This window comes from Ascidiella aspersa, chromosome 7, assembly GCF_963924565.1.
Source record: "Ascidiella aspersa chromosome 7, kaAscAspe10.2, whole genome shotgun sequence".
NCBI lineage: Eukaryota > Metazoa > Chordata > Ascidiacea > Phlebobranchia > Ascidiidae > Ascidiella > Ascidiella aspersa.
In genome coordinates this window covers 17655389-17682589 of record NC_139453.1, presented here as the reverse complement: position 1 = coordinate 17682589, position 27201 = coordinate 17655389, and the positions used below count along the sequence as shown (strand labels likewise).

Below are 27201 nucleotides of genomic sequence, written 5' to 3'. Positions count from 1 at the left end.
AGATTATTTGGATTGCCTTTACTTTTTTTGCAGTTCATGGATTTTTGAACAAATAATAATACTCCAGGGCCGTTCCGTGTCAATTCGCACAGTCAAGAAATTCAACCTCTCCGATTTTCCTTAAATTTTACACACCTTTTCACTATCCTATATAATGAACACCTGTAAAATTTGAGCGTAATTTGTCAACAAACGCCAGAGTTATGAAGCTTTTAGTTTGGGGGGGTCTGCCGAGGGGGCGCAATTTTTCTATTTTGGACCTTGTTTGACGCCCTATTACTGCTAACTAAATAAGGTAACAACCCAATTTTTTACAGGTGATTGTACTTCTACCAAAATTGTCACTCTAAAAGGTCAAAGGTCATAGACATCCAAAGTTGGCCTTTCCGAGCACTCGGCTAAAATTTTCCCTAATTTTGAAACCTCGCCAAGACCCCATTTTTGATTGGATTTGGCTAAAAATGAGTTGAAATGTTGTTTATAGGATTCTCTCTGAACTGCGAAAATTTCAGTACAAAATATTAAAGGGGTTGGGAGATATTTATTGTGAAACATGGGTTGAAATGAAAAAAAAAAAAAAAAGTGGGGTCATTTTAATATACCGGTTACCCATGACATTTGCACTGAAATTTTGTCCACATATTTACTAAGATATGACAAGTCTACCATGCAAAATTAATTCATGGTTCTCAATGTTTTCTGATAGAAATTCTGTGTCAAATTTGGACAAAAACGCAAAAATTACAAATGAAAAAAAAATTAAAATGTATTTGTAATTGTGTTTTTAACTGTTGTTACCTCACAAGACACAAGTGTTATATATACTTGTGACTGTAATGTACAACTTGATAACTGGAGTATTTTTTAACTGTGTGCTTCCTTTTGGTTCCCCTCTAAAAACTACAGCGAGTGAACTGCTAAAAAAGTTCCAGGAAAGTATGGCAGATCTCGTGAGTGGTAATTACATGGCCGAAAAACAATCCGGGAAACTGGGTGCAACAAAGGTCAAATAAGTGCACCTCGGGTGATACATTGCACTGTAATCATGTGCAAATGCAATAAATAAGGGCAGGCTGGCAGAATCTTGCCAGCCTTCTGGTGACAAGCATTTTTGGTTAAAATTCTTCGGTTCTTGATCGCGCCCCTAAACTTAAATGATGTGTTCGCCTAAGGAATGTATGAACCTTGCCATGTTTTGGCGATAAACAAGGCTATTAATAAGTAAATTAGACAACAAAACGTAGCGCCGAAGGCGCAAAAATTTTTGTGACATTAAGTCATTAACAAATACATAAGGGACATGTGAAAGTACAACCTGGGGCCTGGGGGTGTACGTACATGTCTGCTTTTCTTGCTTTAAAAGTGCTATATAGATAGCTGTTTTCAGGCAAACTTGTGTGAAAACGTGCTGCTCAAAACCAGATGGAAAAGCACAAAAAAATCGAAATAATGATATTTATAATAAAATTGTCACAGTCACAGTGCAACATGCCCCATAGTATGCATATTACATTTGGGATAGATTTGTTAAAAACAAAGACACATAAACCTAGCAAAACCAGGCTAAAGTTCGCGCGTAGTGCGAAAATTTTTTGCATTTGCGTAATTAAACAACCAAAAATATACTTTAGGCGTTAGGTGGAGAAGCATAGCCTGGAACATTTTAATTTGCTGATGCGAATGTTACACCTGTACATTTAACAGGAATGGGGTATTCAACTCAATATTCAGGAAATCAACTCAATATAGAAGTACTTGCCAATTCAAAGTAAAACTGCCAACACGTAACAATTGTATGATCAAAAGTGTGTACTTTTTAAAATAATAAACAGTCTATATGCCTTACACTGGCTTTTTCTCACTAAACAACGTACTTCACACTACCGTAACTTTCTTCAAAATGACACATGTAACAAAATTAATTTCTGCCAATTGTAGTGTGTAATGTTATTACATATTTCTGCTGTTCAAATATAGATGTGATTAAATATGTGTGGAAACAACCACAAGGTATTTTGTAAATTGGATGTTGGAAAAAAACTTGTAAAAAAAATTTTTTCAAAAAAAAAAGAAAAAAATTTTTTTTTTATTTTCAAATTTATTTTTTTTACTCAATTTTTTTGGCACCAATTTCTTCGGTTTTCTGGATGATTCTTCGGCCGACATAGTCGCCAAGTCGCCAGCATTCTGCCATACTGAATAAGGGTACACAAGCGTTTTACATTTTCGGGGTTCAGTTTAGATTTTTTTAGGGGTGCACTTTAGGTTAAAAAAACACTTGCAGGTGCACTTGCCATACTTTCCACAGTGAATGATGACAGATATAAAAATCGGGGCAAAAAATGTTTCAGAACCCCTAACTAAACTACAACTAACAAAGTATTTGCGACTAGTAATTTTGGGTCGCGCTCAAAAGTATTTGTGGATCTTTTGCAGTCTGCTACATAAAGTTTTGGAGCAAATAAGGAAAATACTTTGCGCTGGTCTAGAATCCTACCACCTTTTTACAGTAACAAAACAAGTTTTTTTTAATTTAAATTGCAAGGAATAGATTAATATGGGAGAATAAATGGCGCTAGTCTAGAATCCTACCACAACTCACATTATTTGGGTTAGGGTTTTAGGTGAGGGTGGGTCAAGTATTATTATTAAATAATGAATATAATAATACTTGACCCACCCACACCCACACGCTAACTTGCGCCCTAACCCAAATATTGTGCGTTGATTTCATAATTGTGGTAGGATTCTAGACCAGCGCCGAATAAATATAATAGTAATACTTGACCCACCCAAACCCAAATGTAACTCGCACCATAACCCAAATAATGTTAGCAACATAACCCCCCGGAAGATGGTAGGATTGTAGAGCTGCGCCAAAGACTTTCCTTTTTGTAGTTAGTTTGGTTATTGAAAACAATCTTTGAGCGCACTACAAGCTTTATGTATTTTTAGCAAAATGCTCAAGTGTATGTAAATATTCTTTCCTTATGCGCTAAACCTGTTGTTTTGTTTACGAGTAGCCGTTCGTGTTACGTCATAATGCCTGGATAACGAATCTGTCACTAATTTAGATTATATAATATTTTTTTTACAATAATCTAAAAAACATCTAACATCTAGATCAGTGGTCTCAACCGTGGGTCCGCAAAACGTTTTCAGGGGGTCCATAAAACTTCCTTTAATATACCTATATTAAATAAATTAACGCTGGTAAACATGCTTAATAACAATCTTAGCAAGTGATAAATTAACATTGTAACATCGCGTTGAGTGTGACCTATCACTTCCACTGTTATGTCACATAAATAGATTGTAAAATGGAAGGCAGTATTATTTCAGTTCACATTTAGTATGTACTGAATTTTGGTATACGCTATCGTTAGGACAGATAACATGTGTCTAGCGTTATTGAAAACACAACCACGCATTTCAAGAATTGCTTCGGAGACGCAGCAGCAGAAATCACATTAAAAAAAGGCGCTCCATCGATTTGCTATCTAGAAAGTAACGCAAAAAAACGCTCTACAAATACCACAACACGCATTATTTGAGTTAGGGTGCGGATCAGCGTTTGGGTTTAGGTGGGTCATTATTTTTATTAATAAATATAATAATACTTGACCCACCCAGACCCTAACTCAAATAATGTGCGTTGGGTATTTATAGACCGTTTTTCGTGTCAAACATCGTTGCCATTCTAGATTATTTTAATCAAAGCAGTTTGTTGCCAGGGCATTCTTATTACCATAGAAATCAAGAAAAGTATTTTATTTTATGCAATGATGCAAAAATATCATTTCACTCCTTGCAAAAGGCGCATCTTATTGAGACATTTGAATTTGTGGGTGCGAATCACAATAAAAAATATTTATTGCGTAAAACAAACGAGAAACGGAACTTACGACAATAATTTAACTCCGTAACGTACGCTATCAGGACTCCACTCAGTGAACAGTTTATAAGACTGCTAATTTGGCTTTAAATGCCATCACTTAAATAACGCGTTTAAGCTGGCGGTAATTAAATATTTGTGGCATTACGTAATCAACACAAAGAAAGAACCAAGCAGGAAATACTGGACAATCGACGAAACGCGATCAGCAATATGCTGTCAAGTTGATAGAACACACAACAGTCTGGCGTGACGACAACACAATCCACCAGACTGTTTCAATTGAATGACCGAGATTTGATGACTCGATAATATGGAGCAAGATGCTACACAATCAACCGAAAATATATCTGAATATAAGGTACCGGTGCAGCAGGGGTGTCCAACTCAAGTCTTACCGAGGGCCGCACTAACAGAACTAAGAAACAAACACCATTTTGTATTCAATATATTTTATTCACCCTATCCGTCAGAAGTTAGCGCATTTCTAAGCAAAAATGTCTACGCCAATTAGGGCGTCCAAAGGCAAAAAAATCCTACCGTACTTTTAAGACCTTGAAGTCGTGGCAATGCACTAACTTGGACCTTTAGGTATACTCCTGGCGTAGATAAACTAAAAATATTATTCACAAAAGATAACAAAAAATGTGAGGTAGAGTTAATAACACTTGACTCACTTGAACCCAAACGCTAACCCGAATCCTAACCCAAATAATGTGCTTTATTTTAATAGTTATTTGAACGCTGGGGAAAGAGCCCAAACTCGGAGGGCATCAAGATAGTTTCTCGTCCACGGTGTGTAGGATTGTTACGTCACAATTTGAGGTATTGAGACCTAAAGCGTTTATGTAATTATTAAATCAACACACATTATTTGGGTTAAGGTGCTGGTTAGCGTTTGGGTTTGGTTGGGTCAAGTATTATTAAAATTAATCTTATGCACATTTGCTAAGCCAAATTAGCGCATTGTCCATGACCTCAAAGTCTATGAAGTCAGGCTTTTTGATCAATTTAAAGCGCTAATTGTCGTAGACCTTTTTGATTAGAACTGCACCAATTTCTGACGGATCGGGTGTTTATTTTGTTTTTATCTGAAAAAGAGGGGCAGTGTTGTTTCGTAACTTTTATGACGATTTGGTGCACCTGGAGACGTCTAAAAATGTTGAGGCGGACCTGGCGGGGAACACACAATAAGATCTAACAAACAACGATATACCTAAAAATATATAAAACCATAGTTTTATAACAAGCGACATAATAAAGTGAAATAGTCCTACACAGTATCCACGTCAGAATAAGATCTAAATCGTCTGAATTAGTCATAAATTCAGTTGTAATTCGGAATAAGGCCTAAATGGCGAAAAGAGTATCGGGCGATCGGAGGCAATGGGTCTGGCATCGGCCGTTTTGGTGTCGGCGTTTAGGCGTCTCTGTTACCTGTTTTTGGCCATGTTTGTGTTTGCTGGTGGGTATAATGGAGTGAGTTTGAAAATGGGTTAAGGTTAAAGTTACCAGGGGAGCAAGTGATTTACCCTACTTATGGCGGGGATTTGGGGGTTAGGTAAAAATTTGCATAGGTCTGAATATGGCCATGTAGGTCTTATTCCAGCGGGACTTAATCCGATGTAGATATTACGTCTATTAGGTAGTCTATTAGTCCCATTTAGGTCTTATTCCTCTAAGTGTGTTTTGTTCCGACGTTGATGTTGTTCTTATTTCGGTCTTACGGCTGGAGTCCATCTGGCGAAAAAAAAATTCTTGGGCATTGAATTTCTTGAGATTTTTAATTACATATCACTTCAAGTTGAATAATCTTTAAAATACTGTATGCCCAATGAGCTAACCCGAAAGTAAAGTATGAAAAGATAAAAAATATATGTTCTATATTTTTTCGTACGAATTCGGAAAGCATTGCAAATATAACGACAGTTTTTTGCGCTGAAAGGCCTCAAAAATCATTACTGAAAGAAAATAGTCTTGAAAATCTAACAATCCGCCAAGTTAAGACAGTATTTTTAATCTTCAAACGTTTTTTGCGCCTCAGGTGCAACCAATTAAAATATTACGCGTTTGTTTAAAGGAAGACATATATGCAGCCCGCCGGATGCATTTTTGAAACAACCTTTTTTAGACCAAATTTATCAGTTTTAAACAAACAAGGGGGTCGACTGTTGCGTTTACGTCGCTTCTAACCGAAAGCGTCAAAGTTGAAATATTTCAACTTTTCCGCAACCGAAAGCGTTTTTTAAAAGCTAGACGCGTCTAGTGTGAACCTGCCTTTATGCTAAACATTTAAGCTTAGTTTTTAGCAGGTAATTGAAAATATTACATGAAAATAGAGTTAAAAAAACGGCTCGTCAATTATTTGTTTGTTGATAATTTACGGATTGTCGCTGTACAAACCTTAAACTGAGTCGGGTTCATTTGTACAGAACATGGAATACGATCTCAACTCTTGCTGCAAAAATTTAAATAGATCTTGAGTGTCTCGATGGCCGCACCCTGAATTTCAGTTTTCAATCTATCACATGATGACGTCATAAAAAATTATCCAATGAGATTGTAGTGTGTTGCTGGTCAATTTTCAAATTTTTACTTTTCTAACAACTTTGAAAAATCAGCTTGGCTTTTCAGTTTTTTGTACCAGACCAGTGGTCGCTGGTCGGCAAACTGTGGGCCGCGATCCATTTTTGAATAGTTTAGTGTCATGTAGTTGTGGGCCGCGTGTTGGCCGTACATTTATGGCACTTTATTTGAAAAGTTGATGTGGTTAAGAATTAAAGTGTCTCGGCGTGGTTCATGATCATGCCCTCGTGCCAATTGTTACCATGAGAGTACCTGTCAAACTATATTTTTCGCCTACTTTAACTATTCAAACGCAAAAATTTTCGTATTTTCTTCGTTTTATACTATGTTTTACATGAAAACAACACGTTTCTTAAATTACTTGAAATATGACGATACTTGTGACGTCAAATGTAAGAATAAGAATTTTTATGTACTTTTATCAGTTCTACTTAATACTATTCAGCACAAAGGCGACATTTCCTGGTTTCTTGCGTCATGTGACCCAACTGTGGTAGGATTGTAGACCAGCGCCCCATTGAATTATTGAATAATTTTAAAACCTCATTTTAGTGTTCCAAACTCAAAACAAATATCTTGGACCCCCCCTCTTTTCATGGTGGGCCGCAACAAAAAAGTTTGCAGATGACTGTACTAGACCAGTGATTCTCAAACATTTTTGTTGTGATACCTGCGTACAGGGTTTTTTTTAAGGTTTGGTTTGGGTGACCGCTAAGTAGTTTTAAGAGACCGCAGGTGTTTCATTTAAATACCAAAAAGTTGCAAGTCCAAAATTTGGGAAACCGCTGGAGAAATTCCGTTTCGGTCCCCCAAAACACCTTAAAAAAACACTGCCTGTGTAAGAGTTTGCTAGGTGCACAGACCAATATAAATTTTATTAACTTTTATTTATTTATATCAAGAAGCATTTAGGGTAATGAAAAATGGATTTAAATTAGGCACTGGTCTATAAGAATCCAACCACATTATCACCTGGGAGTTTATATTGCTAACATTATTTGGGTATTGGTTTTGGTAGGTTGAGTAATATTAATATATTTGTTATTCCATATTTATTTATTTATGCAATATCAATTTAGTTATTTGTTTAGTTACAGGCCTTACTTTCCAACCTGGCCCGCACCCTTACCCAGATAATGTGTGTTGCGGTATGCGGCATTTGTAGACTGTTTTTTTGCGTTACTTTCTACACCCCAAATCATTTGCTAAGACAGGGTTGGGCTTAAGCACTCGCCAATTGCAAATTGCTAAGACAGGTTTGGGCTTAAGCACTCGCCAATTGCAAATTGCTCCGGGCGAGTGCTGATTGACACCCACTCGCCTGACTCGCGAGTGGCTTCGGCGAGAAATTTAATTAGTTGGTGTAGCACAACTTGTGTTAAGCACCACTACTAAGCGAAATATTACTTAGCGCCAGTTATTTCCCTAAACACTAACACGCAAATATATTCAACACTACACAAATAATAAAGTGAATCGAAAACACATTCGAAGCTCGTAATATAGATTTTTTGTCCCATTAAAAAACAATCGTTTATCGGCAAACAAACAAAGACTTCATTGCTGCAGTGGCAAAAAGTTATAAGGTTTATTGTTTAACTTGAACATTGTTCATTTTTAAAGGTTTAACCCAGTCGTTTAACCCATATTATCAAGATAAATATATGGGTATGATGTCACAAGTAAAGCCAGATCCTAAGGTGTCCTCTGGCAACAACAGCGCCATGCATAGACAAGCTTGTCGCCAAGATGCAACACCAGCCATATCACTAATGTTGGTGATGAATTTAATAAATTTAACAGAGTGGTATTATAATTTATGTTATTTTAATTATGTGTTTTGTGCTATTGCGCATACATAAGTGTATTACATAGGTCTGAATCAAAATTTTTGAAAGGGGTTGTTAGTTACATTGGGTTGTTAAAATGGGTCGCTGTTAAGGATGCTCAAAGTAGAATATCGAATCCTTGGATTCGAATCCAGTTGGGATTCGAATCCAATTCTGCCGTTTATTTCGGGTAATTGGAACCGATATAATTTAATGTTTTACCGCCGATTGTCGCGCCTAATTGCACAAACGCGTGTGGTAAGTTGGCCTGTCGCCGCGGCGACCAATTTATAGTGCTTGCTTTAAATGTAACCTCGTAGTGCAGTGTCAGCGTTTTTTCGGGCGACCAATTACTGCATCTCGCGATAACGTTCGTCTAATAATTAAGTGTCAATCAAGCGTTATTGGGCGAGCGGCTAACGTGTAATGTCGGGTGTGGAGTTCGCAAATTCCCTAAATGCGTTAAGTTGCAAAAGTAACATAGCGTTGCAAAACGTGCTGGCCGTCCACAAAATGCGCTATGGGGTTACTTAAGGTCAAATTTAGGCCAATATTCAGTGAAGTTATGCAGTTATGCACAACGTAATTGTCAAGAATTCGTTATGTCAATAATAACTTTGTATTCTTTGCAGTACATCATTTGACTGCATAACAGATCATGTTATTCAAAAGAAGCACTAAGACTCAACAATGCTTTCAAAAACAGGACCGAATTGCTTAAGACTTCTTTGTGCAGTGTTGCATTTTCTCACTATTGGCAAAAATATAAGTTTTGGACACAACCTGGACAGTTGACATATTACAGTTTACAGAACGGCTTCAGATGACAGTTGTTAAGAATGCTAAACATATGGGAGATTATTTTTATAATGTACACGTGTTAGCAAATTGTTTGGGCGATTTATTGCTGTGATTGTGGGCCCTGTAGGGTAGATTAAAATTAATCCCTTCCCCAAACAAAATCGAGGATAAATAATTTAATAAAAATATACTAGGATTTTTCGCTATAAATTAGTGTAACGTTAGGTTATTTGAAGTTCTCTGCCTACCTATGGCGACAGTAATATCTAGCAATATATCTCCCTTTTGTAGTTTTCGCCGTAAATCAAAATCGCTAGTAAAACCATAAATATGATACTACGAATCCCTTGTTTGTTTTTCAGGGGTTAACAACCCTGCATTCGGGTGGTTTTATGGCAAATTAATTCAAAAAGTTGATTTATAAGAAAACTGTTGGTTGTACTTAATTCAAATTCAGATAAGAAAAAATGATCAAGAGGGTTGTAGATTTTTGTTGTTTGGGCCCAAGGGTTGGGGGTGCATTTTTTTGACAGGGATTTGAAATAAAAAATTAAAAATATTGTTTTGTTAATGAAATATTTACTCCCGGGTGGAGAATGTTTTTTTTGTTTATCGTTTATTTATGGTTTCGGGGGAATTAAACATATATATATTTTTTTTCAATAGATTGTAGGTTTTTTATCAATAGGGGGGAAATAAATTGTTCTTTTTATTCGGTTGGAGGGGGAAAGGGGGGTTAAAACAATAATCGTTTTTTTGTTGAAAAATATTTGCATCTACGTCATAAATAAAGGTAGAAAATTTCCGGCCCATATTGTTTTTGCTTGCAGAAACAAGTCAAGGAAAAGTTTTGGGATGTGTATATGTCCGTCAAAAGTTCTTTGGCTTCTGCAAAGCCATAGGTAAATTTGCTCATTTAAACCTGTTTTGAACTGCATGTTTGCACAAGAATTTGTAAAAAAAACAGCTTATCTGCGTAACATTGCAGGTTGTTCTTTCGCATGCACATATTTTTTTAGTTTATCGTCCAAACATGGCAAGGTTTATACATTCGTTAGATGAGTGCAGCATTTATCTTTAGGGACAATACCAAAACACAGAAGAATTCTGGCTAAAATGCTTGTTCCACAGGAGGCTGGCACAACTAAAAAATACAGCCTTCGCCAATTACAAAAAAATGGTGCAAACTTTTTTAAAACAAATAAGCCTACAAAACTAGTATCTTGCTAAGCCTCTCATAAGTTGCTTGATCACATGCTAACAAACTGTGATAAAACAAGTGATTTCACTTAAGTAACAAATAGTCCAGCATCTCTAACACACATAGAAAAGTATTGGTTTGTTTAGAATGTAACTGGTTACATTTTAATTATAAATTAACCATTTTCTTTCTTTCAAAATTTATCATATTAAAACATTTGTAGTTCTGTTAATGTACGAGTGTGACATTATGATTATGAATTCCTCCTTTTTATTAGGAAGCAAATGTTGTTTAATTACAGACATATATAGATTTCAAAATAAGTAAATATGGCTAGAAAAGATGTACCAATGAAAGAAATTCCAGATATTCTTCATGACTGTGATTCAGGTAAACGATATCAAAAGGGAAGATTTTTGGGAAAAGGTGGATTTGCAAAATGCTATGAAATTACAGATCTTGACACCAAGCAGGTGTTTGCCGGAAAAATTGTTCCTAAGGTAAGTGGACATTTTTTTAGAGAATAATATTGTTAGAGATAGACCGATATATTTTTCCTATACAACAAATTTGGGTTTTAGCATCACGCCAAGTTAATATGCAAAATAATAGTTTAATTATTGATAATGGTATATAAACTAAAACGTTATTTGGATTTTATTTAGTTTGAACATCTGTAGGTATGTAAAAAAACTGGTAGCGGTTAGGGATGTTCAAAGTAGAATCCCAAGGTATTCTAGAATAATAGGTTTCGAATCTAGCATAACGAATCCAGAATAGCGAATCCTAGTATATTTTTATTAAATTATTTAACCTCGATTTTGTTTGGGGAATGGATTAATCTTTTTCTACCCTACATGGCCCACAATCACAGCAACAAATCGACCAAACAATTTGCTAACATGTGTACATTATAATAAAAAATCTTTTACATTCTTAACAACTGTCATTTAAAGCAGTTGTGTAAACTGTAATACATGTCCACTGTTCAGGTTGTTGCCAAAACTTATATTTTTGCCAATAGTGAGTACAATGCAACACTGCACACAGAACTCTTTAGCAATTCGGTACAGTTTTTAAAGGAAATTGCGAACTCCGCTCCTGACATTACACGTTAGTCGCTCGCCCAATAACGCTTGATTGACACTTAATTATTAGACGTACGTTATCGCCAGACGCGAAGTAATTGGTGGCTCGAAAAAACACTGACACTGCACTACCAGGTTACATTAAAGCAAGCACTATAAATTGGTCGCCGCAGCGACATGCCAACTTACCGCACGCGTTTGTACAATTAGGCGCAAACAATCGGCGGTAAAACATTAAATTATATTGGTTCTAATTACCCGAAATAAACGGCAGAATTGGATTCGATATTCTACTTTGAGCATCCCTAGTAGCGGTATCAGGTATCGGTCCAAAAAAGTGATAGCGGTCGAACCCTAAATATTGTTATTGTATAAACATGGCTAAACTGTGTATATATATACATATATATATATCTGTGATCGGTATATACATATGTGTGTGTGGCTATGGTATGAAGAAAAACCTTAAAAATACTTTGGATTCAGATTATTAATTGTGAGTTTGGATTTAGATTTCTGTCAATTTTAATTTTGTAAAATATTTAAATATTTTCCTTAAAATTAAAAACTTTATATATAGAGAGAGTGGGATAAACAAGCTCTGACTGAAATTAAAAATGAAACATTATCTCGCTGAAGAACATTATGTATTAATAAATATATATGTTTATTTTAGCTGTTACTTGTGAAGCCTCACCAGAAAGACAAAATGTCTCAAGAGATTAGCTTACATCGAAGTATATCCCATGATAATGTTGTTGGTTTTCATGGATTTTTTGAAGACAAGGATTTTGTGTATGTTGTTTTGGAAATCTGTAGACGACGAGTAAGTTATTTTATTTATATAATAATGCCTGCAGTCAAAATAATATTTTCTAAGCCAGGCCACGGAAATCTTTTTGTAGTCGCGGGCCAAAACCAAGCTCAGAAAGGTCTCTGCGGGCCGCCCAAAATGGCAACTAAGAATTATGTTATTTAGTGTTAGAACAACTTTTAATCAGGTGGGCATAGCATCGTTTTTTTGCACTTAAAAACGTGTTTAATTACATTTAAGGAGGCAGTAAACTGTTCGCGAAAATGCCGTTTGTTTGGTAAGAAATTCGAGTTCACACATTGTCATCCATACTACTAATGAAAAGTGTAATAAAACTACCTTGAAGAAATGAGATAACCTTAATAGTTAATGTAGTTCAATGTTATTTACCTTTTTCTGTCCGGGCGCACCTTGTGAGCAAAACGAGCTCAATTTTTTATTGGTATACCGCCATTTCTTTGAAATTTCTTGCAAATTTTTATTACAATGCCCCCCAAAAAAATATTAAAATATTATATGTCCAATATATTTGAATAAATGTTCCGTTTGTCTGCGACGCACTTGACAGCCTTCCAATGTGCAACGGCATAGAAGAGCTGATCGATTTCAAAAGACAGCCTCGAAACGTAAATGAACCGGACGTAGAAAGATCATTCGCGCGAAAATTTTTCGCATCAACGTAGGGAATGTTTGTCAAAGAGGTGGCGGACCGTAGGTTGCCGACCCCTGTTCTAAACAAAAAGGTTTTAACAATTTTTTAAAATCTCCAATGTTATCAATTGGGAGCCTTCAGTACAGACAAACTGAGTTTGATCTGTAAGCTATTATTGTTGATCGAAGAATGACTTCTGAAGGGATAGGTTACAGTTGTTGTACAACTACCTAGGTATGTGCAGTGTTTGCACATTTTTTTTGCGCATTTGGGCAAAATTTTTGGCACTTGGACTTTTATTCACGGAAGTGCGCAATCAAAAAAAAAAAAGTTGTTTTTTTTACTAAAATCCAACCTCCAGTCGTCTCCTGAAGCCCAGATTATCACTATTTTGCAAAGATGATTACTAGGGCCATTTTTATTTTAACCTAAAAAAAATTTTTTAACTTTATTTTTATCAAATTTCAACTTAACGAAATTGCTTATTTGTAAAGGCCACAGTTCTTCCTTGAATTGATATCGGTTACCCAAACATAATATCTTGTCGATGGTTTAATTGTGTCGCAGTTCCTGATTTACAATGCTTCCATTACGATTTTACAAAATTTTACGACGATTTTAAATTTTAACTTTATTTTGACCTATAATCTTCTTAGAAAACAGTCCCCTAGGTGCTGAAAACAACTTTATTCTTTGATTCATGGACAGGCAAGGTCCTTAAAAAATTTTAACTTTATTGACTTCTGCGGGCCCTAATGATTACATATAATACCTTAGGTACCTTATTTTTACTTTAAGAAAATTTTGAAAAAGTGCCCAAATTAATTTTATCCAAGCTACGCACGAAATAAAAAGTTTCAAAATTAGTTTTATTCGAGCTACGGACGACCAAAAACGTACCCAAATTAGTTTTATCCGAGCTACGTACAGAACAAAAAGTGTCCAAATTCTCGAGCTCTGTATGAAACAAAAAGTACCCAAATTAGTTTTATTTGAGCTACGGACAACCAAAAAAGTGCCCAAATTAGTTTTATTCGAGCTACGTATGACCCAAAAAGTACCTAAATAGTTTTGTTTGAGCTACGTACGAAACAAAAAGTCCCCAAATTAGTTTTATTTGAGCTACGGACGACCAAAAAAGTGCCCAAATTAGTTTTATTCGAGCTATACGTACAGACAAAAAACTGCCCAAATTTGTTTTATCCAAGCTACGTACAAAACAAAAAGTGCCCAAATTAGTTTTATTCGAGCTATGTACGGAACTCAAAGTGCCCAAATTAGTTTTATTTGAGATATACACACAAAAAAAGTGTTTCTTAACTAGTGGAGGGGACTGGAGGCGCTCCTCCCTAAATACAGCGCCGGCAAATTATCAGGACGTTGCAAGTACTGCTATAAATATTTTATATTTTGTGCAATAATTTTTATGGTTACATTTTATGTCTGGTGTGGTTTCTGCCTGTATTCAATGTCATACTTTACTTTGAAATGACATGCATGTGTAGCTTTACCCAATCCGTCATAAATTAGTGCAGTTCTAAGCCAAAAGGTCTACGACAATTAGGGCATGAAAGGACAGGATAGTCTGACTTTTAGACCTTGAGGTAGCGGCAATGCACTAATGGGACCTTAAGGTTAACTCCCAGCATAAATAAATTGGGATATTTGCTGAAAATTCACAAAAGATAAAAAAAAATGTGAAATAGAATTAATAATGCCTAACCCACCTGAACCAAAGCGGTGACTAGCACCTCAACTCCAATGTGCGTTGATTTAATAATAATTTGAACACTGGGAAAAAGCCCAAACTCGGTGGGCATAAGATAGTTTCTCGAAGTGGGGGGTTACAAATTTTCAACTTAGGGAATTCCCCGATTTTCCGGACAGTAATGACGTCCTAAAATAGTGACGGGTATGATGTCATAAAATAGTGATTGTAATTATGTCATAAATGAATAAATTAACTAATCTGAAACCATCCATTAACGTCAAGCAAACACGTCGTCAACAAATTCTGCCTGGCGCCAGCTGCAAAACCACGTTGTATGCAATCGTTAACATTAGGTGAGAAACTAAACCAAGACCGTGAAATGTGTGTGATTGATTTTGGTAGATCGATGTACGAAAGTGCGCTAAATTGCAAGCACGTCTCTCACCACCTGCAATACTAAATGAAGATCGTTTTTCCAGGTGTTATTCGATAAGCACAACCAGGCTGGCAGAATCTTGCCAGCCTTCTGGTGACAAGCATTTTGGTCCAAAATTCTTCGGTTTTTGGTCGCGCCCCTAAACTTAAATGATGTGTTCGCCTAAAGAATGTATGAACCTTGTCATGTTTTGGCGATAAACAAGGCTATTAGTAAGTATGGTTGTAAAGGGGTGGAAAGTTTCCCGGAATTTTGAAGGCCCCGGGAATATTGGGAATTTTCAAATTCAGCATTTATTATGTTTAAAACATTTGTTTAATATTTCATCAACCAGAAAAAATATTGAAAACCTATCTTGAGCATTTCTAGACGAGCAGGACGAGATGCTAACCAGCAGCAACTAGTACAGGGGTCGGCAACCTTTTTCTAGTTGCGGGCCTAAACCAAACTAAGAAAGGTCTCTGGGGCCGCACAATAAGTTAACTAAGAATTGTGTTATTGAAATGTTAGAAAAACTGTATATCAGGCGGGTATCATTTTTTTGCACTTAAAGACGTGTTTAATTACATTTAATGAGGCAGTCAAGTGTTAGCACAAAGCCCGAAAAAAGCGTTTGTTTGGTGTAAAATTCGAGTCCACACGTCGTCATCCATACTACTAATGAAAAGTGTAATGAAACTACTTTGAAGAAACTCGATAACTTTATTGGTTAATCTAATTCAATATTTGCTAGGTTTTTAAGTTTGGGCGTACCTGACGAGCGAAGTGAGCGCGTTTTTTTTAATATACCTGTATTTCTTTTAAATTTCTTTCAAGTTTTTATTACACTGCCGAAAATGATAAAATGTTAAAGAAGGTCAACAAATTTAAATTTGTTTTCCTTTGTCCGTGACGCACTTGTCAGCTTTCCATGCCGCAACGGTAAAGAAGCACTAATTTGAAAAGACATTACAAAATGTAATCAACCGGATATATACAGATCATTCGCGCGTAGCGGGAAAGGTTTTGCACTTACATAGTTAAAATAGTCAAAAAGTATGTGAAATGGACTCTTGTCTATTTTGTCAAATAGGCGGCGGGCCGGATGAATTACTTTGATGGGCCGGATCCGGCCTGCGAGCCGTAGGTTGCCGACCCATGAACTAGTACAACGACTTTGTAACTCACAAAACTTCAATTGTTAAACATTTAGCTACCTTAAGCTGGGGATATTTTGGCCCAGACCGACCAGCGTTGTTTGTAAAAAAACAGATTGGTTTTGATTCATTTTTGCAGTTAATAAACTAAACCATGTGTTTGTATGTTCTTAAGTATTTTAGTTATACATAGTACTTTTAATCTAAACAGTTTAATGGCAATATTTTCCTGTTTCAATATCAAACTAAGATTTATTTAATAGTTTCCGAAAATTCCCGTTAATTCCCAAAATTTCCCGTTAAATCCCAAAAATTTTAAGTAAATTAGAGAACAGAACGTTGCGCGGAAGACGCAAAAAATTTTGTAACATTAAGTCATTAACAAATACATACGGGGCATGTGAAGGTACAACTTGAGGTCTGGGGGTGCACATGTCTGCTTTCTTACTCTAAAACTGTTATAAATAAGATGTTTGTAGGCGAACTTGTGTGAAAACATGCAGCTCGAAACAAGATTGAAAAGCACAACAAAATTCTTCGGTTTTTGGTTGCGTCCATAAATTCAAATGATGTGTTCGCCTAAAGAATGTATGAACCTCGCCATGTTTTGGCGATAACCAAGGCTATTAGTAAGTAAATTAGAGAACAGAACGTTAAAAAAAAATTTTTTGTAACATTAAGTCATTAACAACTACATATGGGGCATGTGAAGGTACTTGGGGTCCGGGGGTGCACATGTCTGCTTTATTACTCTAAAACTCTTATAAATAAGATGTTTTCAGGAGAACTTGTGTGAAAACATGCAGCTCCAAACCAGATTGAAAAGACGAAAAAAATAGGATAAATTTCCAATTTATATTGCTTGAAATAACGATATTTATAATAAAATTGAATATAAATTGTCACCGTCACAGCACAACATGGCACATAGCTTTGGGATTTGTTGAAAACAAAGACACATGAACCTAGTAACACCAGGCCAAAGTTTGCGCGGAGCGCGAAAATTTTTTGCGTTTGCGTAATTAAAACAACCAAAAATATATATTAGGCCTTAGGTGGAGAAGCATAGCCTGGTACATCCTTAATATGCCAATGCGAATGTAATATATACCTGTACATTTAACAGGAATGGGGAATCCAGCTCAGAATACGGGAATTCAACTCAATATAGGAGTACTTGCCAAATCTGCTTCAGTTAACAAAAAAATCCGTTGTTAACCAATATTAAATATTAGAGCAGACAGCGAACAGCGAGGAACATTAGCTGCCCCTGACTTCAACGTTTTGGCGAAAAAAAAGAAAGACGGTTTGACTTAGCGTTGTTAATTGTCGAATTCACACTTGATAGTCAGCCAACCTGAACAAATAACAAAAGAAAAAACATAGTCAAGCGGGGTCAAAAAAAACAATTTTAGCTAAGTTGTCTGCCTAACTTTTGTTTTTCGCAACAGAAGTGTAATTTTTCATTCTTATTGAGCTGATGGGTCTACTTTTCCAACCACACAAAGGTTTTTTAATTTTATTATGAAATAAAAAAAATATTTTACAAAATCTGTTGTTGTTTTTTTACCCTGATGAAAGGGCAAAAAAACAATCCCGGGGTAAAAAAAAACAAGCGTACATTTGGGACCATTTATAATAATCTATAGAAGCAGGTTTGACTTTATTTGAAGTAAATAGACTAAAAATGCTCTTTCAAAGCCACAACAACACACAAATTTCATGAATACCTTTAATGGAAAGAGAATTTGAGTGAGAAAAAACATTTTTTATGATTACATTATGGTACCCCGAATTTGCACCTATTTAAAATATTTTTAGCAACTATTTTTTTCCTGGTAAATTAAAACTGTGCCTTTCAATAGTTAGCACTGTTCATCAGTGATGGGTCCCAGAAGAAGTAAATTACCTCAACAACATGAGTTTTTAGATTTGTTGGCCAGTCCGAGGACAACCTGGAATTATTAGCTTTTTCTTATATTTTATGAAGAAAATTGCTAAGTTGCCTTTATTTCATTGTTATCATTACAAAAAACATTCATATCTTTCCCCTATGTTATGGGACAAGTCTAAAATAATTGCTCAAGTCTACCTCTGTTATCGGCACTTGTTTAGGTTCTGGGACACTTGTTATGTTTACTAAAAATAAATTTTCAACTTTTTCTACTAAGTAAATTTATAGAAGTTTATCATCTCAAGCTAATTACTTTCCTACTGTTAAGGCAAATTTTGATCAATTAACCTGAAGAGAATAACCCTAAAAGTTTCAATTTAATCTATTTTGCCTGTTTGAGCATAATATTACATTCATGTGGTATTGATTTGGATCGCGATACACTTTGTTGAAAATATCGGGTATCGGTATCAGAATAAAATTTCAAGTCCATATTCATGACTGATTAATTTCTTCAAATGTTTCACTTTCTTTTGGCACTAATATTACCTGGTATTCATTCATTTTGGTGTATAGCTTTATATTTTCTAAATAAAACTAAAAAGTTTGGTTATTTTACCCAAAATACAGCCTGTTAGTTTTCTACCTTAGTGTTTTTAGCCCATGGTCTACAAATAAGCCTTATTATGTAGCTTTGGTATCGGTACATATTGGCTAGGCATATTTAGTTTACTTTTCAAAACTAAAAATTACCAAAAAAAATTTTGGGGTAAAAAAAATTACATAGAGGTCATAAAAAACACTGTGTTTAATAAAGGCCATTGCCACAAACTTGGTTGTATAGGAATTACACAAACGTTTCTAATGGTCTTACAAACCTTTTTAAGATACAAATTTAACAACTGTTGTTTAAATCAGCATAACTTTAGAAAAAAAATTAAAATGGTTGAGGGCTTATTGGTAATGCCAAGAATGTATTTTTTACCTGAAAAAGAAATTAAAAAAAAATTATATATACTTTAGGTGTGATGACATTGTTTTTTTTTTACCCCAACTTTAGCAAAATTTATTTTACCCCAAGTGATTATATACTGCGATTTACGGTCAACCACAAAAAGACAAAAACGGAGTTGTGCATTAGCTTAAGACGCATGACCCAATTACATTGAAAACACTGCCACTTTGGGCAGTTTGCTAAGCCCTGACCAAAACAAACCAAAAGACAATAACATCACTCACAAAAACGGGACTCACCGACCCCAGCCCACCTGGATACCCTACTTTGTCACATGATCATCAATTCAAATCACCTTGAAACTACCGCAAGCCAGTCCGGGCAAAGCCCGAAAATTTTTACGTTTCGTGTATTCTAGTCACTAAAAACGGCGATTATTAGTGGGAGCTATGTGTCAAAAAAACCCTCTGGCATGCAAACGATAGGTAGACGTCAGATTTTTTGCACAGATGTTTATTTTGGTGTTTTATCTTGATTTTTGCCCGGACCCAACTCGATTTCGATGTACTTCACCCCCGTATGACCCCCTAAACCCCTAAATGTTAGCTTGAGCAAAAATAGCCGTAATTGGTCTCAAACAAACCAGAATGAAAAAATATTTCTAAAAATATATTTTTTTAAATTTTATAACGTATAATTTTAAAGTTAAGGCTATTTCAAATTTTGATGACGTCATCGCTAGAATGGGAATTTCGTTTTCTTAATCAATATATATCCTCATTTTTATAACTTTTATAGATTTTATTTCGCGTGTTTGTTTTATATATTATTTTTACATCTCACGTCGAAATATGACGTCATCGGTTGTCAAAATTGCACATATTTTTCAAAATTACTTCACAGCAGACGTCAAATTTTTCGTTTTATGGTTTAAACATAGACAAATATATACATTCATTAAATACAGACTATAGTATTTAAAATTCACCCAAGTGAATTTGCCTTGTAGTCACTTGTAGGCTGTAACTAAAGCAACTATATGATACATCAAAGGTCTCTCAATTTCGTATAATTTAATAATCAAAAGATGAAAAAAATGTGTAAATAAGATATCAATTAGCGATGAATCAACAACATGCCGGGTAAAATAGGCTACAATTGTAACGATATATGTCTATTGGTAAGTAAAGAACAATAGATTTATGTTAAAGCAAATAAGATATCAATTAGCGATGAATTAACAGCATGCCGGGCAAAATACCATTGAAACGATATATAAATAAAGAACAAAACATTTATGTTAAAGTCAGTAAATAAAATTAGAAAATAGTAAACAAGAAATTGCACTAAAAACGATATATTATTTATCTCAAAAACAACATTTAGTTAATAGAAAATGTGTAATTATATGGGCCGAAAATTTATTTTCGGGACATATCTTGTTTTTGCCGTTGTTTTTTTTGGGTTTCATATGGTTTGCTATGGCATGTTTCAGACCGATTTTTGTCCAGAGCATTATAGAAAAACTTAACATCGTAGAACTTTCAAATTTTCAGACATGGCGTAGAGTGGTATGAAGGTGCTATGTAGAGGTTTGTGAGGCTGCACCCCTAGACACCACCAATTGGGGGACAAAAAACAAAAGTGTTACGTCATCGTTTTAGTTCATAACAGCTATCTACTACTATCTAGCGGCAGAAAAATTTCAATACAGAATGCTTTCATTCACTTGCTTTTTCAGCTCGCGTCGCGACGAGGCGGCTGCTGGCATCCCTACTGTGCCTTATTGTCCTGCGCGTGCAACGTTTTTGTTCGAAGTGGCTTGCCTAGTAAAACCAGGCGCATGCGACTTGCCTTTCATAAAGAGGCCTCTCCCCTTTCGCTGCAATGCCATAAGTTATTATATTATTATACACAACTTATAATTGTGTGTTACGATTTTTTCAAACATTCGTATTTTCAACCAAATCGTATTTCATTGTACTGTCGCGGTAATACAGCAAGAGGTAAGGCCGTGAATAAACTTTCACCCACCGTACAATTAACGCAGGAAAGCATTGCGAGTAGGAATGTTCAAGGCAGAATATCGGTTTTCGGGCGACCAATTACTTCGCGGTAAGCTTTGCCTTCTAATCAAGTTTCAATAGGGTGTATTTACCGCAGCAAATTTAAATGCGAAATCTTGAGACAGTGTACGCCTCTCTGTTAGCACTTGTTGTGAAAGTTGCTCCAACCAACATACCAACATCAGGCCTAAACAACTAGCATAACTTTCGATTTAATAGTTTGCGTATTAGGCACATAATAGTGTTTTTCATATTGTTTGAAACTATAGATTTAAAGCCTGTTTTAACAGTGATTGCTCGACCCAAGCCATGGTAAAAATTTACAGAGTAACAGTTTACAAAAGTGTAGCAACCCATAGGCGTTAAACCATTTTAAGTCTTTTAAGAGAATGATAATATTTGCTTTCCAAACACGTAAGCTGGTCAAAATGTAATAAAATGGCCATACGCATTATCTACGTAATTTCTATTGATCAAATATATGTTTTGATCATTACCCAAAATATACGCCATATTTGAACCCCTTTCGCATCAAAGGCATAAGTTAAGTGGGGAAGTTTTCGGCCCATATCTGTTTTTGCTTGCAGAAACAAGTTAAGGAAAATGAAAAACAAAATATATAATATAAAAAACACAATACAAAATATTAAAAAATAAAAAGTATAAAATAAAAAAAATAAAAAATAAATAAAAGAAAAAATGAAAAAAAAAAATTGAAAAAAAATAAAATCAATAAAAAAAATTAAAATAAACTAAAAATTGAAAATAGACACTAAGCCCTGAAAATATACCCCCTGATAAAATATACAACAACCGCACCCCCGTCTAGTCTTTTTTGGTTTCATTATATGGGCCGAAAATTTATTTTCGGGACATATCTTGTTTTTGCCGTTATTCTTTTTTGGTTTCCTATGGTTTGTTTCAGACCGACTTTTGTCCGAAGCTTTATAGAAAAAGTAGACATCGTAGAACCTTCAAATTTTCAGACATGGCGTAGAGTGGTATGTAGGTGCTTTTTAAAAGTTTATGAGGCTGCACTCCCAGGGGCCTTTGCTTGGGGGGTAAAAACCTAAAATATTGCGTTTTAGCACTTTGTAGCTAACGACAGCCATCTAGCAGCAGAAAAACTTTCATACAGAATTCGTTCATATTCGCTTGCTTTGTCCAGCTCGCGTCGCGACGAGGCGGCTGCTGGCATCCCTGCTGCGCCCTATTGTCCCGCGCGTGCAACATTTGTGTTGGAAGTGGCTTGCCTAGTAAAACTATGCACATGCGACTTGCCTTTCATAAAGAGGCCTCTCTAAGTAAAAAAAACTATTGCTCTTACAACACAAAATATTTTACCACCGCAAATTTAAATGCGAATCCTACAGGCAGTGTACACATCTCTGTTAGCACATGTTGTAATTGTTGCACCATTCAAACATATCAACACCAGGTCTAAGCAAATATAATTATACAAGGGCCGCAACAACAAAAAGCTTAATTTAACGCATTCTTAACGACGACGTTACAAAGCTACGTCATAACATGGCGTCATAAATAAATAAATCTTGCGTTTATTGGATTTAAATTGGCAAAACTTTCAATATAAAACGTGGCTTATTAGGCACATAAACGTGTTTGCATATTGCTCAAAACTACAGATTTAAACTCTGTTTCAACAGTGATTGCTCAGACCAAGGCATGGTAAAAATTTACACAGTAAAAGTTGGAAAAAGTATAGCAAACCATAGACGTTAAATCATTTAGAGAGAATGAAAATATTGACTTTTTAAACATGCTAGCTGACCAAAATGTAATAACATGGCCGTAAGCATTATCTACGTAAATTTTTATTGATCAAATGTATGTTTCGATCATTTGCCAAAATCTACGCCATATTTGAACCCCCTTCGCTTCAAAGCCATAATTTATTATATTATTATACACAACTTATAATTGTGTGTAGATATGTTGGATTGGAGTAACATACAGAACAGGTGCAAATAGCAAATATTCTCCAAATACGATGTTTCCAATATTCTCCAAATCGTATTTCATCGTATTGTCGCGGTAATACACAAAGAAGTAAGGCCGTGAATAAAGTTTCACCCAGCGTACAATTAACGGAGGGAAGCATTGCGAGTAGAGATGTTCAAAGCAGAATATCGGCGACACATTTATAGTGCTTGCTTTAAATGCGGCGTCAGCATTTTTTGGGGCGACCAATTACTTCGCGATAAGCTTCGCCTAATAATTAAGTGTCAATAGGGTGTATTTACCGCCGCAAGTTTAAATGCGAAATCTTAAGGCAGTCTACGTCTCTCTGTTAGCACCTGTTGTGCATCTTGCTCCAACCAGCATACCAACATCAGGCCTAAACTTATCTAGCAAAACTTTCGATTTAATAGTTTGCGTATTAGGCACGTAATAGTGTTTTTCATATTGTTTGAAACGACAGATTTAAAGCCTGTTTTAACAGTGATTGCTCGGACCAAGCTATGGTAAAAATTACCTAGTGAAAGTTTGCAAAAGTATAGCAAACCATAGGCGTTAAACCATTTTTAGTCTTTAAGAGAATGATAATATTTGATTTTCAAACACGTAAGCTGGTCAAAATTTAATAAAATAGCCATATGCATTATCTAAGTAAATTCTATTTATCAAATATATGTTTCGATCATTCCCCAAATTCTACGCCATATTTGAACCCCTTTCGCATCAAAGGCATATTTTAAGTGGGGAAGTTTTCGGCCCATATCTGTTTTTGCTTGCAGAAACAAGTTAAGGAAAATGAAAAACAAAATATATAATATAAAGTACACAAAACAAAATATTAAAAAAAAAATTAAAAAAAAAAAAAATTAATATAAAGTAAAAATTGAAAATAAACACTAAGCCCTGAAAATATATCCCCTGACAAAATATACAACAACCGCACCCCCGTCTAGTTTCATATGGTTTGCTATGGCATGTTTCGGACAGATTTTTGTCCAGAGCATTATAGAAAAAGTGTACATCGTAGAACTTTCAAATTTTCAGACATGGCGTAGAGTGGTATGAAGGTGCTATGTAGAGGTTTATGAAGCTGCACCCCTAGGCACCTCCAATTGAGGGACAAAAACCTGAAATATTGCGTTTTAGCTCTCTGTACCTAACGACTGCCATCTAGCCGCAGAAAAACTGACATATTGAAATAGGGGAATCTTGAACAGATACTTTATAATCTTCGAGCAAGTGGGATAAAAATAATTTAAGCTCGGATGGTACTGAGTCTTCTTGACAATTGTAAGAAAGTCGTCCCTCAAAATGGTACTTCATGAAAAAAATAGCCTTTCTTAAGAACTGAGATACTTGTATTAACTGTTGGATTTCTTTGGAATTGGTCGAATCACGTGGACAAGGACTATGGGTGGAGGATTTTAAAATAACAAAACGAATGTTGGCATTGGAAATGAAATCCTGTAAGTCTGGAATTTTTTACTAAACTTCCGGTAGCAGGACAACATTTAATTAGAGTGTCGAGTAAGTTACTTCCATTATTCAGGTGTTTAATCTTTTGTTTGAACTCGACTTCAGCACAGCGTTAAGACTTGCAATAGATTTTGCAAGGTGCTCGTACCCCGCTATAGACTGTCGCAATGATTCTCTGCTCCAAGTCTGTGTTAAGAAAAGGGCACTTTAGTTAATCTTATAAATTTTAATATGAATAAAACCAGTTTAAACTATGTTATCTTATAATTTACATCTCATCTATGACTTTCCTTTCTGAATTACAACACTGCCTATCGAAGTAAACTACAATTTAATTAAATTGCTTTATCGCTATATTATTGTTCTTACCTGACATATACAACAAAGATTCCACAATGTATTATTGTCTTCTGTTGCGGCAGACATATTTGTTTTATATTTAAGATCTTACTTTCTAGTTAAACGTTAAAAGAGATCGTTAAATGTAAATCCTTTTTGACTGCAGAGTAAGTTGACCTTGTCTAATGGTAAAAATATAATCTTCACTTTAACCTGTTATTAGCAACAACCTTACCTGTACTAAAACTTTCCTAAAATGACACCTCTTTTTTTGCAATTTAATTTTAACCTTGACTGTCAAATGCATTTTTAATTGTTTCGTAATTGATTGATTTGTGACCTCATAACGGTAATTATACTGCATTTTATTGCATTTTACTTTCTATATTAGGATGTCTAAAGTTTAATGAATTTCATTTTTTCCTAAATACGAAAAATACGAAAAAATTGTGACGTCATGGCTTGAGTGGAATATTTTTCTAATTCTGAAAAACAAAAATGCTAATTTAAATTGTAAAAAGTGATTATAATAAGCTGAAATGGAGGTTAAGAAACAAATTTGACGTATTTACGACTTTTACCGATGACGTCATCAGAACATTAAATAGCTATAACTTTAAAATTATACGTCATAAAATTTAAAAAAAATACATTTTTAGAAATAATTTTTCATTCTGGTTCGTTTGAGACCAATCACGGCTAATTTTGCTCAAGCTAAAATTTAGGGGGTTAAGCGGGGGGGAAGTACACCAAAATCAAGTTGGGTCCGTGCAAAAATCAAAATGAACATCTGTGCCAAAAATCTCACGTCTACCTATCGTATGCATGCCAGTGCAGATAGCGCCCCTACTATATTAGGAAATTGTGTTTAAAGTCGTCTATTTGATTTGCCAGCGAAGCACTATGAAATTGCGGTGTCACAGCCTCAGCCTCTGTGGCGTATCAATTCCCAATTGTTGCACTTCGTTGTCAGCAAACGATGCTTATCAACAAATTTGGTGGTATTTGTAGTGTAATTTCGCCGATGGTATGAAGCGAGGCTTCAAAATCGCCCGTTTTTAAATTCTGTACAATTAGTAAATTATTCGGCTGAAACTATGCAAGAAAAATACAAGCTCCTTTTCGAGATTGGCGCTAATAAAAACATTCAATAGAGCAGGGGTCGGCAACCTACGGCCCGTGGGCCGCATCCGTCCCGCCAATGTAATTCATCCGGCCCGACGCCTCTTTGACAAACTAGACACGAGTCCATTTCAAATACTTTTTGACTATTTTAACTCTTTAAATGCTATAAATTCTCGCGCTAGAAATTTAAAAGAACTGTCGGTATACCGAAAAAATCGCGCTTGCTTCGCTCGCCAAGTCTGCCCAAACTTAAGGTTAACAACCACTGAACTTCATTAACTAAATTATCGTGTTTCCTCAAAGTAGTTTTATTACACCTTTCATTGGTAATATGCATGGAGACATGTAAACTCCAATTTTAAACCAAGCAAATGCTTTATTTTCGGTTTTTGCGCTACCACTTTACTGCCTTAATAAAATTAAACAGGTTTTTTTTAGGCTCACCTGATTCACAGTTGTTTAAAAAATTTAATGACACAAAATCCCAGTTAACATATGTTGTGCGGCCCGCAGAGACCTTTCTGAGTTTGGTTTTGGCCCGCGACTCGAAAAAGGGTGCCAACCCCTGCAATAGAGCAACCTTCGGTGAAGACATTTGCTGTAGCTTACACGCCTGACGCCTGTTATCTATGTTGTTGAGAATGTCCATTTCAACAATAAAATATTTTTTCGTTGTCAGGCCTTTTTAAGACTATTGAGTTGGAGATAGGCGAACTACTAAATGAAACAACGATAAAGAGTAGTGATTAAGCGGTTTTAGTGTTGTGATAATTGTTTACTGATATTTCAAAGGGGGTGTCAAGACTCTCCCCCCCACACTACGCCCCTGATTTCAAGAACAAAAAATTGCAGCCTCAGGGCAATCCACACAACTTGTACCTTTTCCGCAACAGCTACCAAAACACATTTTTGTAGTTTTATTTTGTTAACAGGTCACATTACTTTGGCATTACAAACTAGTAATTAACTGTTAACAGCTACTGCAGGGATATTTCCATGGTTGTTTTAAAACAAAGCGTGGATGGTCACTGTCTGCTGTCCGCGTTAATATCAGAGGGGCCGGATTGGCCAGTCACCTCTTTGACAAACTACACACAAGTCCATTTCAAATACTTTTTTGGCTTATAACTATGTAATGCAAAAGAATTTTCGAGCTTCGCGCGAGTGATTTTTCTATGTCCGGCTTGTTTACGTTTTGATGCTGTCCTTTAAACAAA

General features: G+C 35.4%; 1 protein-coding gene across 1 annotated transcript in view; it reads left to right on the top strand.

The window, feature by feature from the left end:
* Positions 1-10597: 10597 nt before the first annotated feature.
* Positions 10598-27201, top strand: part of LOC146138105 (serine/threonine-protein kinase PLK1-like) — a 37311-nt gene continuing 20707 nt past the window's right edge. The window contains exons 1-2 of the mRNA XM_083394871.1: positions 10598-10812; positions 12077-12226. Coding sequence (XP_083250997.1) covers positions 10642-10812; positions 12077-12226 — 321 coding nt within the window. The 5' untranslated portion in view covers positions 10598-10641. The remainder of the gene's footprint in view (positions 10813-12076; positions 12227-27201) is intronic.